At 47.4% G+C, this 16,508-nt stretch overlaps 7 protein-coding genes and 1 non-coding gene across 8 annotated transcripts; 5 read left to right on the plus strand and 3 right to left on the minus strand.

The window, feature by feature from the left end:
- Positions 1–48: 48 nt before the first annotated feature.
- F5B22DRAFT_635578 (thiolase) lies at positions 49–1,526 on the minus strand (the record flags this gene model as incomplete). The annotated part of the gene is made up of 3 exons (XM_047977167.1): positions 49–847; positions 963–1,324; positions 1,434–1,526. The coding sequence occupies 3 exons, from the start codon at positions 1,524–1,526 to the stop codon at positions 49–51; spliced, it is 1,254 nt and encodes a 417-aa protein (XP_047832217.1).
- Positions 1,527–2,362: 836 nt separating this feature from the next.
- F5B22DRAFT_92760 (uncharacterized protein) lies at positions 2,363–3,403 on the minus strand. Its single transcript, XM_047980698.1, has one exon. It carries the CDS (start codon positions 3,176–3,178, stop codon positions 2,534–2,536), a length of 645 nt encoding a protein of 214 aa, XP_047832218.1. The 5' UTR covers positions 3,179–3,403; the 3' UTR covers positions 2,363–2,533.
- Positions 3,404–3,628: 225 nt separating this feature from the next.
- On the plus strand, positions 3,629–5,057 carry F5B22DRAFT_645364 (S-adenosyl-L-methionine-dependent methyltransferase; the record flags this gene model as incomplete). Its single annotated transcript, XM_047978575.1, has 5 exons — positions 3,629–3,811; positions 3,869–3,998; positions 4,048–4,171; positions 4,229–4,686; positions 4,744–5,057. 5 exons carry the CDS (start codon positions 3,629–3,631, stop codon positions 5,055–5,057), a joined length of 1,209 nt encoding a protein of 402 aa, XP_047832219.1.
- A 1,256-nt stretch (positions 5,058–6,313) lies between these two features.
- F5B22DRAFT_601760 (peptidase S8/S53 domain-containing protein) lies at positions 6,314–9,310 on the plus strand. The gene is made up of 5 exons (XM_047974631.1): positions 6,314–6,856; positions 7,005–7,529; positions 7,658–8,440; positions 8,498–8,602; positions 8,668–9,310. The coding sequence occupies exons 1-5, from the start codon at positions 6,644–6,646 to the stop codon at positions 8,737–8,739; spliced, it is 1,698 nt and encodes a 565-aa protein (XP_047832220.1). The 5' UTR covers positions 6,314–6,643; the 3' UTR covers positions 8,740–9,310.
- A 43-nt stretch (positions 9,311–9,353) lies between these two features.
- F5B22DRAFT_601765 (uncharacterized protein) lies at positions 9,354–10,910 on the plus strand. The gene is made up of 3 exons (XM_047974632.1): positions 9,354–9,793; positions 9,859–10,486; positions 10,542–10,910. Exons 1-3 carry the CDS (start codon positions 9,770–9,772, stop codon positions 10,673–10,675), a joined length of 786 nt encoding a protein of 261 aa, XP_047832221.1. The 5' UTR covers positions 9,354–9,769; the 3' UTR covers positions 10,676–10,910.
- Positions 10,911–10,960: 50 nt separating this feature from the next.
- Positions 10,961–13,276, minus strand: F5B22DRAFT_601766 (cytochrome P450 monooxygenase; the record flags this gene model as incomplete). The annotated part of the gene is made up of 7 exons (XM_047974633.1): positions 12,823–13,276; positions 12,599–12,769; positions 12,431–12,533; positions 12,299–12,367; positions 11,656–12,244; positions 11,460–11,479; positions 10,961–11,393 (listed from the first exon to the last, which is right to left on the minus strand). Exons 1-7 carry the CDS (start codon positions 13,012–13,014, stop codon positions 10,963–10,965), a joined length of 1,575 nt encoding a protein of 524 aa, XP_047832222.1. The 5' UTR covers positions 13,015–13,276.
- Positions 13,277–14,323: 1,047 nt separating this feature from the next.
- On the plus strand, positions 14,324–16,501 carry F5B22DRAFT_92848 (FAD/NAD(P)-binding domain-containing protein). Its single transcript, XM_047980699.1, has 5 exons — positions 14,324–15,025; positions 15,100–15,559; positions 15,614–15,844; positions 15,913–16,259; positions 16,324–16,501. Exons 1-5 carry the CDS (start codon positions 14,807–14,809, stop codon positions 16,405–16,407), a joined length of 1,341 nt encoding a protein of 446 aa, XP_047832223.1. The 5' UTR covers positions 14,324–14,806; the 3' UTR covers positions 16,408–16,501.
- F5B22DRAFT_t86 lies at positions 14,379–14,452 on the plus strand. Its single transcript has one exon. It is a non-coding gene; the product is annotated as a tRNA-Val (tRNA).
- Positions 16,502–16,508: the final 7 nt, after the last annotated feature.

The raw sequence follows: 16,508 nt of genomic DNA on the forward strand, positions 1-16,508 counted from the left end.
CTAGTGTTACACGATGCATCCGTTATCTTGTTTATATGGTTTCTCTATTTATTCGGCAACCCATACAGCTGCCATACCCATACCAGTACCCACACACATACTTGTAACGCCAACCTTCTCACCGCGCCTCTTCAGCTCATAAAGAAGTGTGCTAACCTGCCGCGCACCTGTGCAACCAAGAGGATGACCGAAAGCGATGGCACCACCCTTAGGGTTGATCTTCTCGTGTGGGAGGCCAAGCTCGTTGGCACACCACAAGCACTGAGATGCAAACGCCTCGTTGATCTCGAAGATATCGACGTCGTCCTTGGTCAATCCGGTGAGCTCAAAGACCTTAGGGATAGCTTTCCAAGGTCCAATGCCCATGAGCAAAGGCTTGACACCAACGATGGAGGCAGCGACGAACTTGCCCAGAATTGTTTGTCCGAGTCGCTCAGCTGTGCTACGCTTCATCATCAACACGGCAGCAGCACCGTCGCTGATCTGGGAGGCATTGCCAGCGTGGATGCTGCCATCCTTCGCGAAAGCGGGTTTTATCTTACCGAGGGACTCGGCTGTAATGCCAGGCCGTACACCCTCGTCTTTCTTCACGGTCACCTCACGCTTCTCGCCCGACTCCGGGTCCTCAACTTGGACAGTTAACGGGTGAATTTCCTGGTCAAAAAGACCGGCTTCTTGCGCTTTAAGCGCCTTTTGGTATGAAGAGGCCGCGAAAGCATCTTGGTCAGCACGGCTGATGTTGCGGTCCTTGGCCATAGCTTCGGATAAGTTGCCCATTGGTACTTTGCAGTTCTTAGACTCGGGGTGTGAATCGAGCAATTCGGAGAATTCTGATACGGCCGCGGGACTGCGAGAATACTGTTAGCATATGACTTCTAGCCACATGTCCAAGGGTGAAAGGTGGAATAGCGTAGCTAATGAATCATACTCAAGGAATATGTAGAAGGGAAGATGTGGCATACCCGTAGTGTAAACTCATACTCTCAACTCCGGCACCAATACCGACCTCGATCATACCGGCGCGGATCTGGTTGGCAACATCGACGCAGGCCTGTAGGCCAGAGGAACATTGGCGATTAAGGGTGCGCACAGCCGCAGTCTCAGGAAGTCCAGCAACAAGAGCAGCCGCGCGCATTTCCGTAGCACCGCCGCCAGGTGCCAGGACTTCACCCACACACACGTCTTCTACTAACGCCGGGTCGATATTCGAGCGTGTAAGTATTCCCTTCAGAGCCCCGGCCATCAGGTCTGCTGCCGCAGTATCCTTAAAGGCCCCCTTGCCACCCCTGGTGAAGGCTGTGCGCAGGCATGCTGTTACGACGATCTAGAGGGGTGACGCTCTGGTTAGCTTCAGTGTGCCCTGTAATTCGGGGTTATCAAAGGGGGTGAAATCGGAGAGGAGAAGCTAGTCTGGTTGTCGTGTGGTTACATACATCATCGGCGTTCTTCTGGAGGATCTTGTCCCGCGCTGACTTGGAGCCAGAGAGATGGCTCGAGATCTGCGACAATCTATCTATAGCTGACATTTTGAGTCGATGTTAGTGCAAGTCTTTGGTCTAGCACGTTCTGGCTGCTTTGTTTTGAACAAGAGACCAATACTCTAGAAGATGAAAAGGATATGAATGATGGGAGAGCGTGGCAAAACGAAGAGTAAGAGACTCACCACCCATCTTCTTCGAGTTTATAGCTTCAGTATTGGCCCACAATTACAACTGGGTAGACTGAGATCCGCGGGTATTCTGACAGAAAGTCACTCTTTCTCTTTGAAGGGGGACATCAAGTTGTATGGAATTCTGGTGCTCGACGAGGAGGAAGAAGTGCTGACAATGACAAAGTTGGACCTCGGAACTTGCCCAGCTTGGTTGGCGCATGTTTGCGGCCCATTGCCTGCATGACAGTGCACTCTAGCGGTCGCTTTAGCGGTCTCTCCCCCAGGTGTGCGCTAACGGCAACGCTGATGTCAGTGCCATCTCCACCAATGCGCCGAGGCACGAGAGCCGCGCTATCTCATTGGCCGAAACCGGTAGCGCGCTAGCGCTTCTTCACATGTCAAATGTCGCTGTTCTTGTCCTGACTTCTGCTGGTCATCTGGATCCGGTGATCAACGGCACGTGGCTAAGGATAGTATTCTGGTACTTTATGTATAATATGGGGTTGATTCTATCATTGTACTTCATTATCCGAATATAACAAGGCTCGAGGTAGATCTGGTACGGCCACGTACAGCTCTGCGCGATATTCCCGAGTCCACAATCATCGCCTCATGGCACTCCGCCCAGCCTAAGTGGAAACTCGGGATAAAGCTCGGTGTGAAACATACTTGCGTCGTAACATAATCTGCCTCTAGCCAGACAGATAATCTGAGAACAATGGCAATGGAAACGTTGTCCTAAGTTGAGGGAAACGGGCCCAAGTTCTGAATGTAGTTTCAGGTTGGCATTGTTCAAAAGACACGAGAACAAGGTAAAGAAAGGGCATACACCTTAATGATAGTAAATTTTCCGTCTATCAAGCCTCTCATGCTGACCGATGTTTAATTGTAGGAGGGCTTCCTTTGAGATGATGAGGGCGAGTGGATTAGACCAGTGCTACTGTGTGAACTTAGCTTTGCTACCACTACTCTCATACACACAAAGCATATCCGAATTCTCTCCAGATATGTTCCGCCACCTTGAAATTCTCTTCTTGCATCTTGAATAGCACTAGCTAATGTAAGGGGCGTTATACGGCATACTATAACAGTTCGCAAGACGCTGTGTGTCTCGGTCCTTCTGTGCCGAAGAACACCTAATGCGCTTCTAGGCGAGAGCTTACCATGCCTTTGTATTAATGTGTAGTCTGTACGTGAACGACCGGCACACATGATGGGATAAACCTGGGCGAAAACGAGAGACCAATCATACTCAGACATGACCACCAGTTGCGAAGTTCTGTCTGACATAGTATTACCTGTAGTGTCAGCACCCGTTCTCATGCCTTGTGGACTTGTGTGCCCTTCTGGGGTAGCACCACCGGCAGTACAATAGCCGAAATATGTAAGTTTTATGGTTGGTGCCAGTTCCGGTTTGGGCTTCAACCACAAATAGGATCCCCATGCGACTAGGAATGTCGCCACCAAATTTTGCGATAAAGACGCTGCAATTGAAATGTGTGCCCGGCCGTGTGTTGAGCTATTCATATTGTCGAAGGGAGACGCAAGAAGGGAGAAGCATACGGAAGTGTTCCTCAAGAGGCCATGCGATGTCCTATGAAGCTTTCCAAGTTCGAGTACACTAGGGCCACATATGACTTCATCGCATCTTTCTGTCACTGAGCGTGTAACTATGTAGAAGCGACATGGTTTCCGAAACTACGATTGTTCGCCGATAGTGTGACGATGTACGTGCCACCATGGCACAAGCTTGTCAGTGGTTTAATCCCATCCAATCGATGCTCCGGATCTCCTGTAAGTTTCATGCGAAGAGATTCGGTCGGGTATAGATAAATGAAGTCTCGAACACATAACGATATCTTTTAGGACCATGAACCTTGCGATACATCCATAGGTCGATTCACATCAGGTCCGTGGTTTCCGTTCCTGTCACTTCAAATTTCCACACTCTGGGCTTAATCATTCAACGTAATAGCCATGGATCTCATAGAACATGAAGCGTTATTTCTGGTTAATAGGATTGAGGCATTCCTTAGCGGCACCTCCGGCACTTTGGGCTCTATGAACATCGCGACACGCTCTAAATTGAGCGAAGCCGCGCGAAGACTTAACCTTGCTACAGAAACTTCCGGAGATACCATACAGAGGATTATGCTTTCGGTTCGTTCAATTCATAATAAATGCCCAACTAAACTACCTCAGCTAACAGATTGAAAGCCTCTACAGCTCCCGCTCACTGTTGTAGGGATCGAAACGCGCCTATTTGAGGTTCTAAGCAAGGCAAATGGAAGAATGATAGATAAGCAAGAATTATCTATCGTAACTAAGATCAATCCAGTCTTGTTAAGTATGTATGCTATCCACTGTCGACATCAAGGACTAACATAATATTACAGAGCGTCTTCTCCGCTACTACCAAGCTTTCGGGATGCTTGACCAGCTTGGAGATGATCATTATCAGGCAAACAATATGACATCGGCTATAAGCTCTCCGGGTGGGCGTAACGCGCTGCCCTTCTAGTACGTATATGGAATAGATACCAGATTATCAATACACGGGGCCAATGATTATAACAGTTTCGAGGCTGTCGTGCCGGCTTTGAACGCTATTCCTCGGTGCCTCCGTGACAATGCATATCAGAACGTCACCTACGGCGAATGCTTTCCGTGGTACGTCGGTCATCAAACTAACAAGGAAATCTACGAATGGATGAAAGACCACCCAAGTGCCCTACATCACTTCATGTCATACATGGTGAGACAGCGCGATGGACAACACACATTCTTGGATGTAGTCGATTTCAGGGAGTTTACCAAAAGTGTTGTGAGCAAAAACACTCCCGTTTTCGTGGACATTGGAGGAAGCCTCGGTCATCAATGCGTTGCCCTCAGGCAGAAGTATCCCGACCTGGTCGGCCGCGTAATACTTCAAGATTCCGAAGAGGTAATTGAGCAAGCTAGGATTCACCCTATTCCCGGATTTGAGGGGATTGAGGCGCAGGTACATGACTTTTTCACACCACAACCTATCAAAGGTACATGATGCTTAGTTACACTTCCCACTATCAGATGATTTGGTTAACCATTGTCAGGTGCTCGTACGTACTACATGCGCAATATATTGCACAACTGGCCTGATGATAAATGCATCGAGATCCTCAAGAATATCAAGTCAGCCATGACACAAGAGTCACGGATTTTGATTGATGAGATGGTGTTTCCTGAGAGTGATGTACATTGGAGAGCAGCCCAACTGGATTTAGTTATGGGCAGCTGCTTTGGGAGCATGGGCCGCACACAGCAGGACTGGGACACACTTTTTGAAAAGTCTGAGCTTGAAGTCCTAAAGGTTTGGAAGTACACTGCTAATCTGGACGACTGTGTCATTGTAGCAGTACCAAAATGATACGCCGCCATCCTTGTCTCATAGACACCAGAGTACAGAAATATTTAGCATGGGAAATGCATGATGTGCTCGGAAGACACAGAGATATAGTGTTGGGAGAGCTGTAGAGTTATAAGGCAGAGCTTTCTGATACTATTCTAACAGACCGCGGCATTCGGCATGTCCCGCCTACCTGTTACATGCCTGCAAAGTATTTGGAACCCATGAAATCTGCGCTTATAGCTTACTTGCAGAACTGACGAAGGTCGTGATGGGCGGTGGCCACCTCTGTAAGAACTACTATCGCATTGTCGAATGATTTCCTAACTTGCGACCTATGCCTGGGCCGGCGTACACTTGTTACCAGGGTTCTCAATGTACGTCCAATACAAAAAGGAAGGGTTTTGCAAAAGTGTTATCGCCAGTGTTATATTCAAGGCCTAATAACTATATAAATACGAAACAAGAAGGCAGCAATTAATAAGGGCATATTAAAGTCATAGCTAACGTCTAATTATGGCCTCACTACCAAATAACCATGGCCTCACTACCAAATAACCATGGCCTCACTACCAAATAACCATGGCCTCACTACCAAATAACCATGGCCTCACTACCAAATAACCAAGAGTCTTAATAGAGAATGAGAGGTACTAAGCTAACATTAAGAGCCTGTAGAGGCTGTACTAGAGCGTTCATTAGACCCGATGCCTAATACTAGGCGGCTGAGAGGTATTTATACAACTATATAATTGAATGCTTGGTTTAATAGTCTTTGCTAACTGAGTATGGCGGCACTATCCGGGGAATTCCGAAGACTACCCCCGCAGGCAAGTGAATATCTACACAGTGAATCAAATGGTCTGTCGTCTAATTATTCATTGTTGCTATCTAAGTACCGCTGACATAACTTTGCCAAAAGAAAAACCTTTAAGCTAGAGGTTATATAAATGAGCAACGGTTGTTACTACAGGGCCGCTTGTATATGGGTACTCTACGTCGAGTTGCTACACTAGACTTTCTTCAAGACCTCTGTGTCTACTATGGTAGGTTAGGCGATAATATTCAATAATTCTCTTTGTTATAGTTCATAGTAGTTAATTGCTGGACTTGAGAACTTTTGACGAGCTTCTGGCTGGGCGGTTTGGTAAGAGTTACTATTATTAGAAAGGACAACTATCCCGAGATAGGGCAGGTAAACGGATTATACGGACATAAACTGCCTAACCGCAAGGGGCATGTCATGGCCCCATCAAGAACAGTTAGCTCATTAAATTCTCACTTGAAACTGGCCTCCCCAGACCATAACTCAATCTCAACCCAGATTGACCGTTACAGAGACGTCGTATCCGGCATTCTGTTTCCCATATTCACAGCCCTCGGATCTACCTTACTAGGAAGACTAAGCTTAGTAGCCTTCCTAATCAGTAAGGTACCTGATAAATGGCGCAGGCACGATCTTATTTGGCCCATTTCGGGATCTTCATGCCCTTGTCCTGAGGTCGATCATTCTATGAATGGTCGTGAAGATATAATATGGCCTTGGCGACCACGATGACTCCGGCACTCGTCTTGTCTCTTTCGACTATCAGTAAGACCAGAACAAAATGTCTGTTTCTACTAAGGCTCTCGCCCTCTTGGCATTTGCCGGCGCTGCTTTGACATTGCCAGCTGATATGCCTATGTCTCTGTTCGCGACGATCAAGTCTGCTCCTAAAGGGTGGGCTATGGACGGACCGGCTACTAAAGATGAAATTATCGAGCTGCGTTTCAATCTCGCCAAGCAGAACACTGCACAGTTTCAAGAGCTAGCACTGAACGTATGTCATTTACTTTTCTGCATTCAAGATATAAATTATCTTGAGACTCTGCTCGCTCTACAAATGTTTACCCCTGAATGTGTGACCTGTATACATCTTGAGATGGATAGGATGTCGCAGTACAGAACACAAAGTTGACATGATATAGATCGCTACCCCTGGTCATTCTCAATACGGCAAGCATTTGACTTTGGAGCAGATCAATGCTATTGTCGCTCCCAAACCTGAGTCAAAAGATCTACTCTTCCAATGGCTCGGCGACCACAATTTGGCAGATGGTGCGACCTTGAACAGCCGCGGAAACGTGGTCAAGGTCAACACTACAATCGGCCAAGCTGAGGCTCTCTTGAATGCCAAATACAACTCGTACACCAATACGGACACTGGCGTAAAAGTTTCTCGTACTCTTTCGGTCCATGTACCGGAAGCTCTTGTCGCTCATATCGATGTAATTCAGCCTACGACATTTTTTGGCCTCAAGCGGCTCGCCCCAAAAATTAACAACGACACCTTCCATACCCTCGCTCAGACAGTTCCCAGCGATCTCGCCCAGATATACGGGTTTGGCGACGTTCGGAATCTGACGAGCGGGATTATGGGCATTGCTGGTTTCCAAGACGAAACGGCTAGTATGTATGATCTCTCTATTTTTATGAAATACTTTGCCGTGCAGGTTAGTTCCCCAGGATCGTTAAATTCCCTCTTAGGCGGGGTTTGGGCCTTATTGCTCCTGCATGCTCCCAAAACATGAGCCGATTCTCTTCCCTATCTGGCATTACTGACGCCAGCGTGTGTAATAAGGACAACGTGGACCATGGCTTCACTTGCGTCTCCGTCAATGGCGGTCAGTGCCCCACCGATGTTAGAATACAGACGGACGAGGGAAACTTGGACACTCAGTATGCGGCCGTCATCACCAGCGAGATTCCCAACGTGTACTACTCCACTGGAGATGGGGCTCAGGACTATTCCTTCTTTGAAGACCTTGCTGAGTATCTCCTGGGACTCGATGCGGCTTCGAGGCCTAATGTCCTCTCGGTATCGTACGGCGGTCCCGAGACCCTGTTTGACCGGAGCCTTGCTGTGTCTACATGCAACACCTTTGCCGAGCTTGGTGCTACGGGTGTCTCCATTCTATTCGCGTCTGGCGATTCCGGCGTCGGCGATACTTGCAACATTGATGGAAAGGATGCTTACGAACCCTTCTTCCCTGCTGGTTGTCCCTGGGTGACCACGGTTGGAGGCACGTCAGGTACGTCTGGCGCTGGGCCTGAGGATGTCTGGGACTTTGGTGGTGGTGGATTCTCTAACATTTTTGGTCGCCCTTCCTGGCAAAACTCAACCATCTCTTCATGGTTGGCCTCGAACTCGGACGGAAATACCCAGTACTACAACTCATCTGGCCGAGCGTACCCAGACGTCGCCGCTGGTGCCGACTTCTATCAGATCATCACTTTGGGCTCACCAAAAGCCGTAAGCGGTACTTCTTGCTCTGCTCCGGTCTTCGCGAGCATTGTCCAGCTCGTTAATTCTCAGCGCATTGACGCAGGGAAACCTGCCCTAGGTTTTCTAAACCCCTGGCTAGTACGTTGATTTGACTTAAATTTCATAATAACCTAGAGCTAACATACTGTGATTTAGTATAGCCTACCTATCGGCGCTAACGGTCTGAAAGATATAACGATGGGGAAGATTACTGGTTGTTCTGGTACTCCCATCTCCAAGGCCGGATTCTCCGCCGTCAATGTAAGTTGTACCATAGTCTCTTCCACCACACCGAGGCTTTCCTGGCTGACGCGACCTGTTTGAAGGGATGGGATCCCGCCACTGGCCTGGGCAGCCCTTACTACCCTGATCTCCTTGAAGTTGGCATGGCTGTCTAAAGTTGTGAATCTATGAGTATATCAGAATAACAGACCGCCCCAACAGACAGGAACATAGCAGACGCTATGAGCTTGCAATCGTATATACTTGGAGTCCGTAGATTTGGATAAATTACCAATCCATAGAGAGTTATTTATTCAAACGTTTACCTTCTCAAACCCTGTGTTCTCTCACGTCTTTTTAGTTGTCTCTCTTTCGTTGGTACACAGCTTTAAACTACATAGTTATCCTGTATTTGTACTTGGTTCTCTTCGGGCCAGACTATACAGGCTTATATGGCATATTGAAGCAGGGAGTGACTAAAAGTCACCAAATGACGGACTTCAGATGTGGTGATAGTGTGTGTAATGCAAACGTTGGAAGACGAATAAGGGAAGAGGAGATTGAGAAAAAGGGGGCGGGGGTCCGATGGAACTCATCAGTTGATATCCTTAGGGGTACAGACTTAAAAGGTAAATTGAGCACGCCTTCGGAATAATATTGGTCATGCTTGCGATCGGGAAGTGGCATACTTCCTTCCGCATCCAATTTTTCATTTCCGTCGAATGTGGTCGCTAAGATTAGTCAACCGTGACTATCCGATATCTCAGTGGCACAATGTCGCATTTTATGTGGCGAGATGCGCTATGTAACGTGATACAGGCACGCTCGTTTTGCTTGTTTCGATCCCATGATGCTATGTTGGGCGTTTACTACTGAGTTGAATCATCCGAAAAAGCAGAAAAATAACGGGCAATCTACAAATTGTGAGGCCGCCAAAGCATCGATTGCCGCCGGCTGCGACTAATCATCGTGATCTGATATATAAGGTGCAAGGATCTGCCAACGCATCCTGTTTCACTAGTTACTCAGCCCTAACGTCTCAGCTTGTCCTCATGCTATTTTAGGCGCTCATTGTTGAGAGATGAGGTTGTACCAATTTCCAGTCAACTAGACAGTCTATTTTTACGCCGCCCATAACAAAATCGTGGCTATTTGAGACGGTCGATACCCATGCACCTATTTGGTAGTTAAGTATGCGTTAGCAAAATGGACCATGCTGTCAAAGGAACCGTAAGACTCACTAGCTTGCCATACAATTCGCAGTCGAAGATGCTAACCCTGGAAACACACATCAGCCAAGCGGAGAACAGGAGGGTCTGGATAGTGGATGGCCTGCATTCTTAGCTGCAGCTAGAGCTGCGGACCCAAATTTCGAAGATTATGGTGTCGCGCGACTTGCCGGCGACTACGCTAGATTGGGTACTAAGATCATTGAAGCTGTCAGGCATGCCACCGGTCACACTTCTGAAGAGCTGTTCAAGATCGGTTATATGCTCTCAATCATCCAGGAGCGCACAACTTACACTCTGGATGATCTGGCACATGTCGTCTCGAGTAGCTGGGTCATGCCGACTGGCGATCTCGATATAGTTGGTCGCGTCAGGGATATAATGTACTTACCTTGCAACTTCGCAGAGGAACTTAATCAATCGGGGTTCCGGGATTTCATCAATCATATTGATAATCTTGACGAAGTGCAAAGCTTCTTGAGACGGCTTGACTATGTCCGAACCCACCCGGGGCGTCTCCCTCGATTGCCAACACTTTCCGTTTCGGAGACGAAGGCGGTACTATGCGCAGAGATTTGGTGTACATGGGCATACGAAAACCGGTGTCCTTTGCCATCCGAAGTAGCATTTGTCGAATTATTTGGAGCCGGAATGACTGTGAAAGTCACGGAATTCGGAAGGCGATTAGAAACAGGTATTATGCCATGCACTGTTCGGGCTACTATCAAAAGGACTAATGAGCATAATAGCTTTCGCATGTGCGGAGTTTAAGGAGTATATTCTCCGGTGGTATGGCTTCGACGTAGCAATTCTTAGGAATATGAGCGCATTGGACGACCTTGTCGATAGCTGTGATGAATCAATTGCGAGCGTCTGGAAATAGTCAAATACCTACCCAGAATAATGAATACTCCTTCTAGCGCTATGAATGTTGACGACACGTAGGGTTTCGTAGTTTGAGGTCGCGGTACAGACACATAATTTCGTTAGAAGAACTGAACTCAGATCAACGAAGCGGCTGGGAGGTGAGATTTATACCTTGAAATGTCAGCCTACTAAGGTACAAACTATCACTTCCCAACAAAACAATCATGATAGTGAAGCAAAGCAAATTCCCATTATATACTATTCTGAATCCACTCCTAGCAACAACTTTTAAATCATGAGTATTTAGATAGAGTCGATGTCAACCTCCATCGATGTCCTTCTTCGACACAACACCTTCGTAAATGGATTAACTCTCTGAGAAAATCCCATATTCACATCATCCGTAGGTGTTCCCGGGGCCAACTTCCAGTCGTACTTCAGCAAAAGGTGACAGAGAGCAATCTTCAGTTCATTCGCAGCAAAGAAGCGCCCCGGGCAGGCATGCTTGCCATGTCCGAATCCGATGTGGTCGACGCTGGTGGTCACTAGTTGCGCCACGTGCTCTTTTCCAGGCTGCGATCGCAGGTCCAAAAAGCGGCTTCCCTTCCACTCCTCTGGGTTCTCGTAGACCTCTGGGTCTACCATTCGGTGTGTATCAATGTGTATCCGAGATCCCTTCTTGATAAGGGTGCCGTCTGCGAGTGTTATGTCTTCTTCTACGGCACGGCGCATCGCTGTCAATTCCGATGTTATTAGTATGTCGAAAATCTCATATTAGCTTCTGAAGTATGTCTGCTCACCTGAGAAAAAGGGCTTGATGCTGCAAAACGTTGTGTTAGCAATCCCTTTATATAGTATGTACTTGGGGAACAGGGGAATTTTGAACAAGCTTTTTGATAATGTTATCGTAGCTTGGAATATCGAAGCGTCTTTACATTGAAATAGACAGAATGTTGCCGAAAATAATGTGATCGTAGAACCTAGATTCGTACTCACCGCTGGCTCTCTTTCAGGATGCTATCAAGCAATTTCATACTATAGAGCGAGGTTTTTCTCCAGCCTTCTGTTTTTAGTACATGAGCGATTTCGTCTCTAGCAGCTTGCATCGTCTCCGGATGCTTTATAAGGTTAATTAAAGTGCATTGGAGCAAGTCTGACGTCGTACTAATAGCCACGACAGAGATCATCAGCTGGAAGTTCGCGACATCACATTTGAAGTTGTGCTCCTTTGACTCTTTAGCGATCCATTCCAGCGCATCGTTGTAGATTGGTTCTGGTTGGCCAGCCTCGATTGCGGCTCGTTTCAAAGCTGCCCTTTTCTCCATGACGGGGTCTATCAAGGCTCTCGCTCGCTTGTAGTAGGTCTGAACTCGCCTGCTTTCTGGAAAGAACCGGCCGACATAAGGTCGTATAGCAGGATAATAGTTGGTGAGTTTAGCCAGGGCCATCATCGTGATATTTGTGTAGTTTGTCGTAATCTCCAACCATTCTGCGCTCCTCGCAAGCTCTTTGCCTAGGAATACCCGAGACGACATACGGGCGGTAACATCACGTAACGCAGGCATGATTTGTATCTCATGCCAATCTAAGAAATTCAGTTACATAGAATCAAGAGGATTGGAGACACCGGATAGCTTACCAGTGGATTCTCCCATGTTGATAGACAGGGAAAGCGCAATCTCTTCGGATAATGGTTCTGTAACTTGATCTGTGGATCGCTCGCGATTTAGCAGCGATAACCAGAGGAGCCAAAATAGCAGAGTGAACTAACTGATCGAACGGGTCAGCTGCTTTGTTGCTATAATCTGCACAAGCATGCCGTCCTCTCCAAGCGTCGCAAGTGGTTCAAACCCTGGTATTTCGCAAATACGCTCCTGTAAAAAGGGGCGTTCGGTCAGCTAATTAGTTGAAGCAGCAAGGCTACTATGAAGCAATATACCTCAGCTATTGTTCCGATGAAGCTCAGGTGCGGATTATTGCGGATCTCCTGGAACCATTCGGATTGAAGCATCACAACCTCTCCGAAATCCGTAGTCATTCGGTATGGCTGGTTGGGGAAATGCTTTCTGGCCTTTTGTATCATGGTCTTTGCCAAACGCCGAAAATCGTGCTATATGATATCAGTGGTCAGGGTACAATTAGGTCATTCGTCATTAGACCTGCCTTCGATTGGGCATTCGAGAAGAAGCCCGGAGGATTAATATGTGGAAGCTTCTTCAGGCTGGGGTTAGATGTTGCCCAGGTATACGTTGTCAAAGTCACCAATGCGATGCCAATGAAGTAAGGAAAATAATGCGTAGCCATGAGACCCCCTATTCGGGGGAACTCAAACGCAAATAGTGATGTATCATTCATGCTGGCAAAGAGCTTCCACCGCGAGTAATTATGCTGGGTAATATAAGCAGAGTCAGACTTGAAATATAAAGCGAAAGGGCTTTATACTTGTTCTTCAACCGCAGTGCCGTCAATGGAGCTAATCTGGGACCGGCATCGATCATCTAGGAAAGAGCCAGTTCCCTTTAAACCGAGCATCTCACGTTCCTACACCAGGTATTATATACTGCCTACTCTGCATTGAGGTGGTTAGATCATCTGGCTAGATTCCCACCCCGCAGTGTTCGACGTTTCAGCTATTTCTTGATTGTAGATCACATTGGCTGGATTTTGTTTTTTTTGGCTGGGGTCTGAATGGCACTCTGACGCTGTACAGTGTCACTCTACCGGATCTGCCCTAAGAAGCTGGTATTTCGTATGTCGGAGGGTCGGAGGATCCAGGCAGTGTCATTATGCTGAGTTTACTCCAAATGGCATAGATATCCGTAGGGTTTCTTCGGTCCGGTCAGCGAGTTGAGCATTCTGCTATTAATTATATCCTCTCGGCAGGCAGTTCGTATCAATCTCAACCGCGCGAACAGGCTGGTACGCGCGTGTCTCTTTATAGTTGCTATGCTAATACCTTGCATTAAACCCCAAAGTCTACGTATAGCGATCATATTTCAATTACACTGGCGAGGAATTTCATATCACCAGCTCATGGGTGTGCTCGGAGAACTCTTGCATGTAGCATACTAGACCATGGCTACATTCGAAACAAATCTTCACTATGCCGAACTAGGTCAATAGGTATATTGGTACCATTTTTAAGGAAATTTTCTTGCCATATTTGTATATAGTACTGCAATACGTATTAGGCATTTTTTGCCTGTTGTAGTGTCCTCGGTATTACCTTGTTAGGAGATACAGTACATTAGACTTAACCCCAGACGATGTGGTCCCTAATAAAGTCACCGTTGCCAAGTCGAGAGAGGACTAAACGATGTGATACTGCATTCGAATGTTTGGTTACTCAAAAATTTATGATCATATCCGCCTTAAGTCATCTTGTAGTCGTGGGTTTAGAGTAAAACGTGATTTTGCGAGGGGGACTGCCAAGCCAGTACTGGTGCCGATCTACGGACTGCAGCAGTTCAAGTTTTCCTTCCGTACTAGAATCAGCGCCCCTGTTAAAGCAACAGGTTTCAAATATAGAGCCCAATTTGGGATCAGCTGAATAAGAACTTATTACAAAAAAGACTACGATGGGAGCGGGAATATCTAAACAAATCACGCAGCAAACTCTCCCTATGTGGAAGTCCTAGCCTCTCATTGCGTATAGTTATGAATATACTAGTCTTTTAACTCCAAAGTCACAGCATCGGGGAAGGACAAGATCCTTCAGCGGTTTCGTGGTGTAGTTGGTTATCACGTCAGTCTAACACACTGAAGGTCTCCGGTTCAAGTCCGGGCGAAATCATGCCATTATGTTTTGCAGTTTCTAATCCTCCTTTTTGGACTTCGGGACGTGATTTATAATATTGCGTGGTTTATGGCGTGATCTCACGTGACCATCACTGGTGTGTGACAGTTCGCGGCAAATGACATGTAACAAAATTTTCCGAATCAAGCGTTTGGTCTATAATCGTACTAGCATCTACTAGCCTTTTGGATCTAGATAGGTCCTTGCATATTGGTTCTGTTTTTGTTTGCTTGGTTGTCAGTCAACCTTGATATTCCAGTTAGACAACTTCGAGTGAAGCGGTTGGGTTGTTGTGTGCACTATTCTTCTGGCAGGGTGATTTCAGTTTTTAGTAATTACATATCATACACAATGACAGCTACCCCTGTACTCCGGCTCCTGGCTCGAGCCCCTGTCAAAGTGCCCCTCAGGACATACGCCACATCGATACCAGCAAAGGCCCATCACCACGTCGTCATTGTCGGTGGTGGTACAGCTGGTGTGACTGCTGCAGCACAGTTGCAGCGCTCTCTTGGGCTTGAAAAGAAGGACATTGCCATTCTAGACCCGGCCAAAACACATCATTATCAGGTAAGCAGTGGGTGGACTCGGCGGTCATCTATCCGTGTATATACCACGAGGGGCTTGCGCTGATCCCGTTGCAGCCTGGGTGGACGCTCGTGGGCTCAGGCCTAAAATCGCTGGACGATGTCCAGCGACCCCTCTCTCACGTAGTACCAGCAGGAGTGAAGCACTACCCTTTACGGGTGTCTACGTTTGACCCCGAACAAAACGCCGTGAAGACGTCCGAGGGGGTGGATATCTCATACGACTATCTTATTGTTGCGCCTGGCCTTGAGACCAACTTTGGTGGTATCTCGGGTCTTAAGGAGGCCCTGCAGGATCCAGCCAGCGAGGTATCGTCTATTTACTCTGAAAAGACCGTCGAGCAGGTCTGGCGGAATATTCAGGCTTTCAAAAAGGGACCGGCCATCTTCACACAGCCTGCAGGCATCATAAAATGTGCCGGTGCACCTCAAAAGATCATGTGGATGGCCCTGTCACAATGGAAGCAGGAAGGTGTACGGGATAATATTGATATTACCTTTGCAACTGGTGCCCCTGGTAAGATATTTAGCAGTCCCGCTCTATGAATTGCCTATATTGACTGAGTCATAGCCATGTTTGCTGTGCCGAAGTATTCGCAGGCTCTGGAAGCTCTCCGAAAAGAGCGAAATGTTGAAGGCTTGTTCCAACACAACCTAATTTCGATAGACGCGAAGAAGAAAGTCGCTACATTCAAGAACCTTGCCGAGGGTGCTCAAGGCGCAACTGTAGAGAGAGAGTTTGGTTTCTTGCATGTGGTCCCTCCGCAGAAGCCATGGGATTGGGTCGCTAAGTCTAAGATTGGTAAGCTCACTTATACCCTTTCTGCCATGGTGCGATATAAGTCGAATATTAACCTGATTCCTGTGTAGCCGATGCAGCTGGTTGGGTCGATGTCGACAAGTCCACCACGCAGCACAACAAATACAAGAACATCTTCTCGATTGGTGATGCGTCTAGCTTGCCAAACAGCAAGACGGCTGCTGCGATAACCGCCCAGGTCCCTGTCATGGTTGACAACCTCTTGGCAACAATGGCTGGCAAGGAGGCTAAGGCTACGTACGACGGATATGCAAGCTGCCCGCTTCTGACGGGACATAGAGAGCTCATGCTCTGCGAATTCAAGTATGGCGGCGTGCCCAAGGAGACGTTCGCCAACATCCTCGGTGGGCAAGAAACCCCTAACGCCGCATACTATTATTTGAAAAAGAATATTTTCGTAAGTATCTTCGACCGAAGCTGTCCGGCATCTCTAAGACTATCATATGCTAACATACATATAGCCTGCCGTGTATTGGAGTTATTTCTTGAAGGGATCATGGTACGGCCCTAACTCTTTCTTCCGCCCAGAGACGACCACGGCCTAAGCATAATCACTCATGAGAATCGTGAGGATGTGGTCTGTAGCGGATAAAGGCGATGCTTAATTCCCTCGCGGCATATTTCATTCATGAGGGATTATCGCTTG

This window comes from Xylaria bambusicola, assembly GCF_022495145.1.
Source record: "Xylaria bambusicola strain CBS 139988 unplaced genomic scaffold F5B22scaffold_14, whole genome shotgun sequence".
NCBI lineage: Eukaryota > Fungi > Ascomycota > Sordariomycetes > Xylariales > Xylariaceae > Xylaria > Xylaria bambusicola.

Bases quoted from the DNA above. Each gene is read 5' to 3' on its own strand.
- F5B22DRAFT_92760 (XM_047980698.1), bottom strand. From the start codon at position 3,178: ATGAATAGCTCAACACACGGCCGGGCACACATTTCAATTGCAGCGTCT.
- F5B22DRAFT_601760 (XM_047974631.1), top strand. From the start codon at position 6,644: ATGTCTGTTTCTACTAAGGCTCTCGCCCTCTTGGCATTTGCCGGCGCT. The intron at 8,441-8,497 runs GTACGTTGATTT...ACTGTGATTTAG, and splicing joins GTTTTCTAAACCCCTGGCTA to TATAGCCTACCTATCGGCGC. The intron at 8,603-8,667 runs GTAAGTTGTACC...ACCTGTTTGAAG, and splicing joins CCGGATTCTCCGCCGTCAAT to GGATGGGATCCCGCCACTGG.
- F5B22DRAFT_601765 (XM_047974632.1), top strand. From the start codon at position 9,770: ATGGACCATGCTGTCAAAGGAACC. The intron at 9,794-9,858 runs GTAAGACTCACT...AACACACATCAG, and splicing joins ACCATGCTGTCAAAGGAACC to CCAAGCGGAGAACAGGAGGG. The intron at 10,487-10,541 runs GTATTATGCCAT...TGAGCATAATAG, and splicing joins CGGAAGGCGATTAGAAACAG to CTTTCGCATGTGCGGAGTTT.
- F5B22DRAFT_92848 (XM_047980699.1), top strand. From the start codon at position 14,807: ATGACAGCTACCCCTGTACTCCGGCTCCTGGCTCGAGCCCCTGTCAAA. The intron at 15,560-15,613 runs GTAAGATATTTA...ACTGAGTCATAG, and splicing joins CTTTGCAACTGGTGCCCCTG to CCATGTTTGCTGTGCCGAAG. The intron at 15,845-15,912 runs GTAAGCTCACTT...ATTCCTGTGTAG, and splicing joins GGTCGCTAAGTCTAAGATTG to CCGATGCAGCTGGTTGGGTC.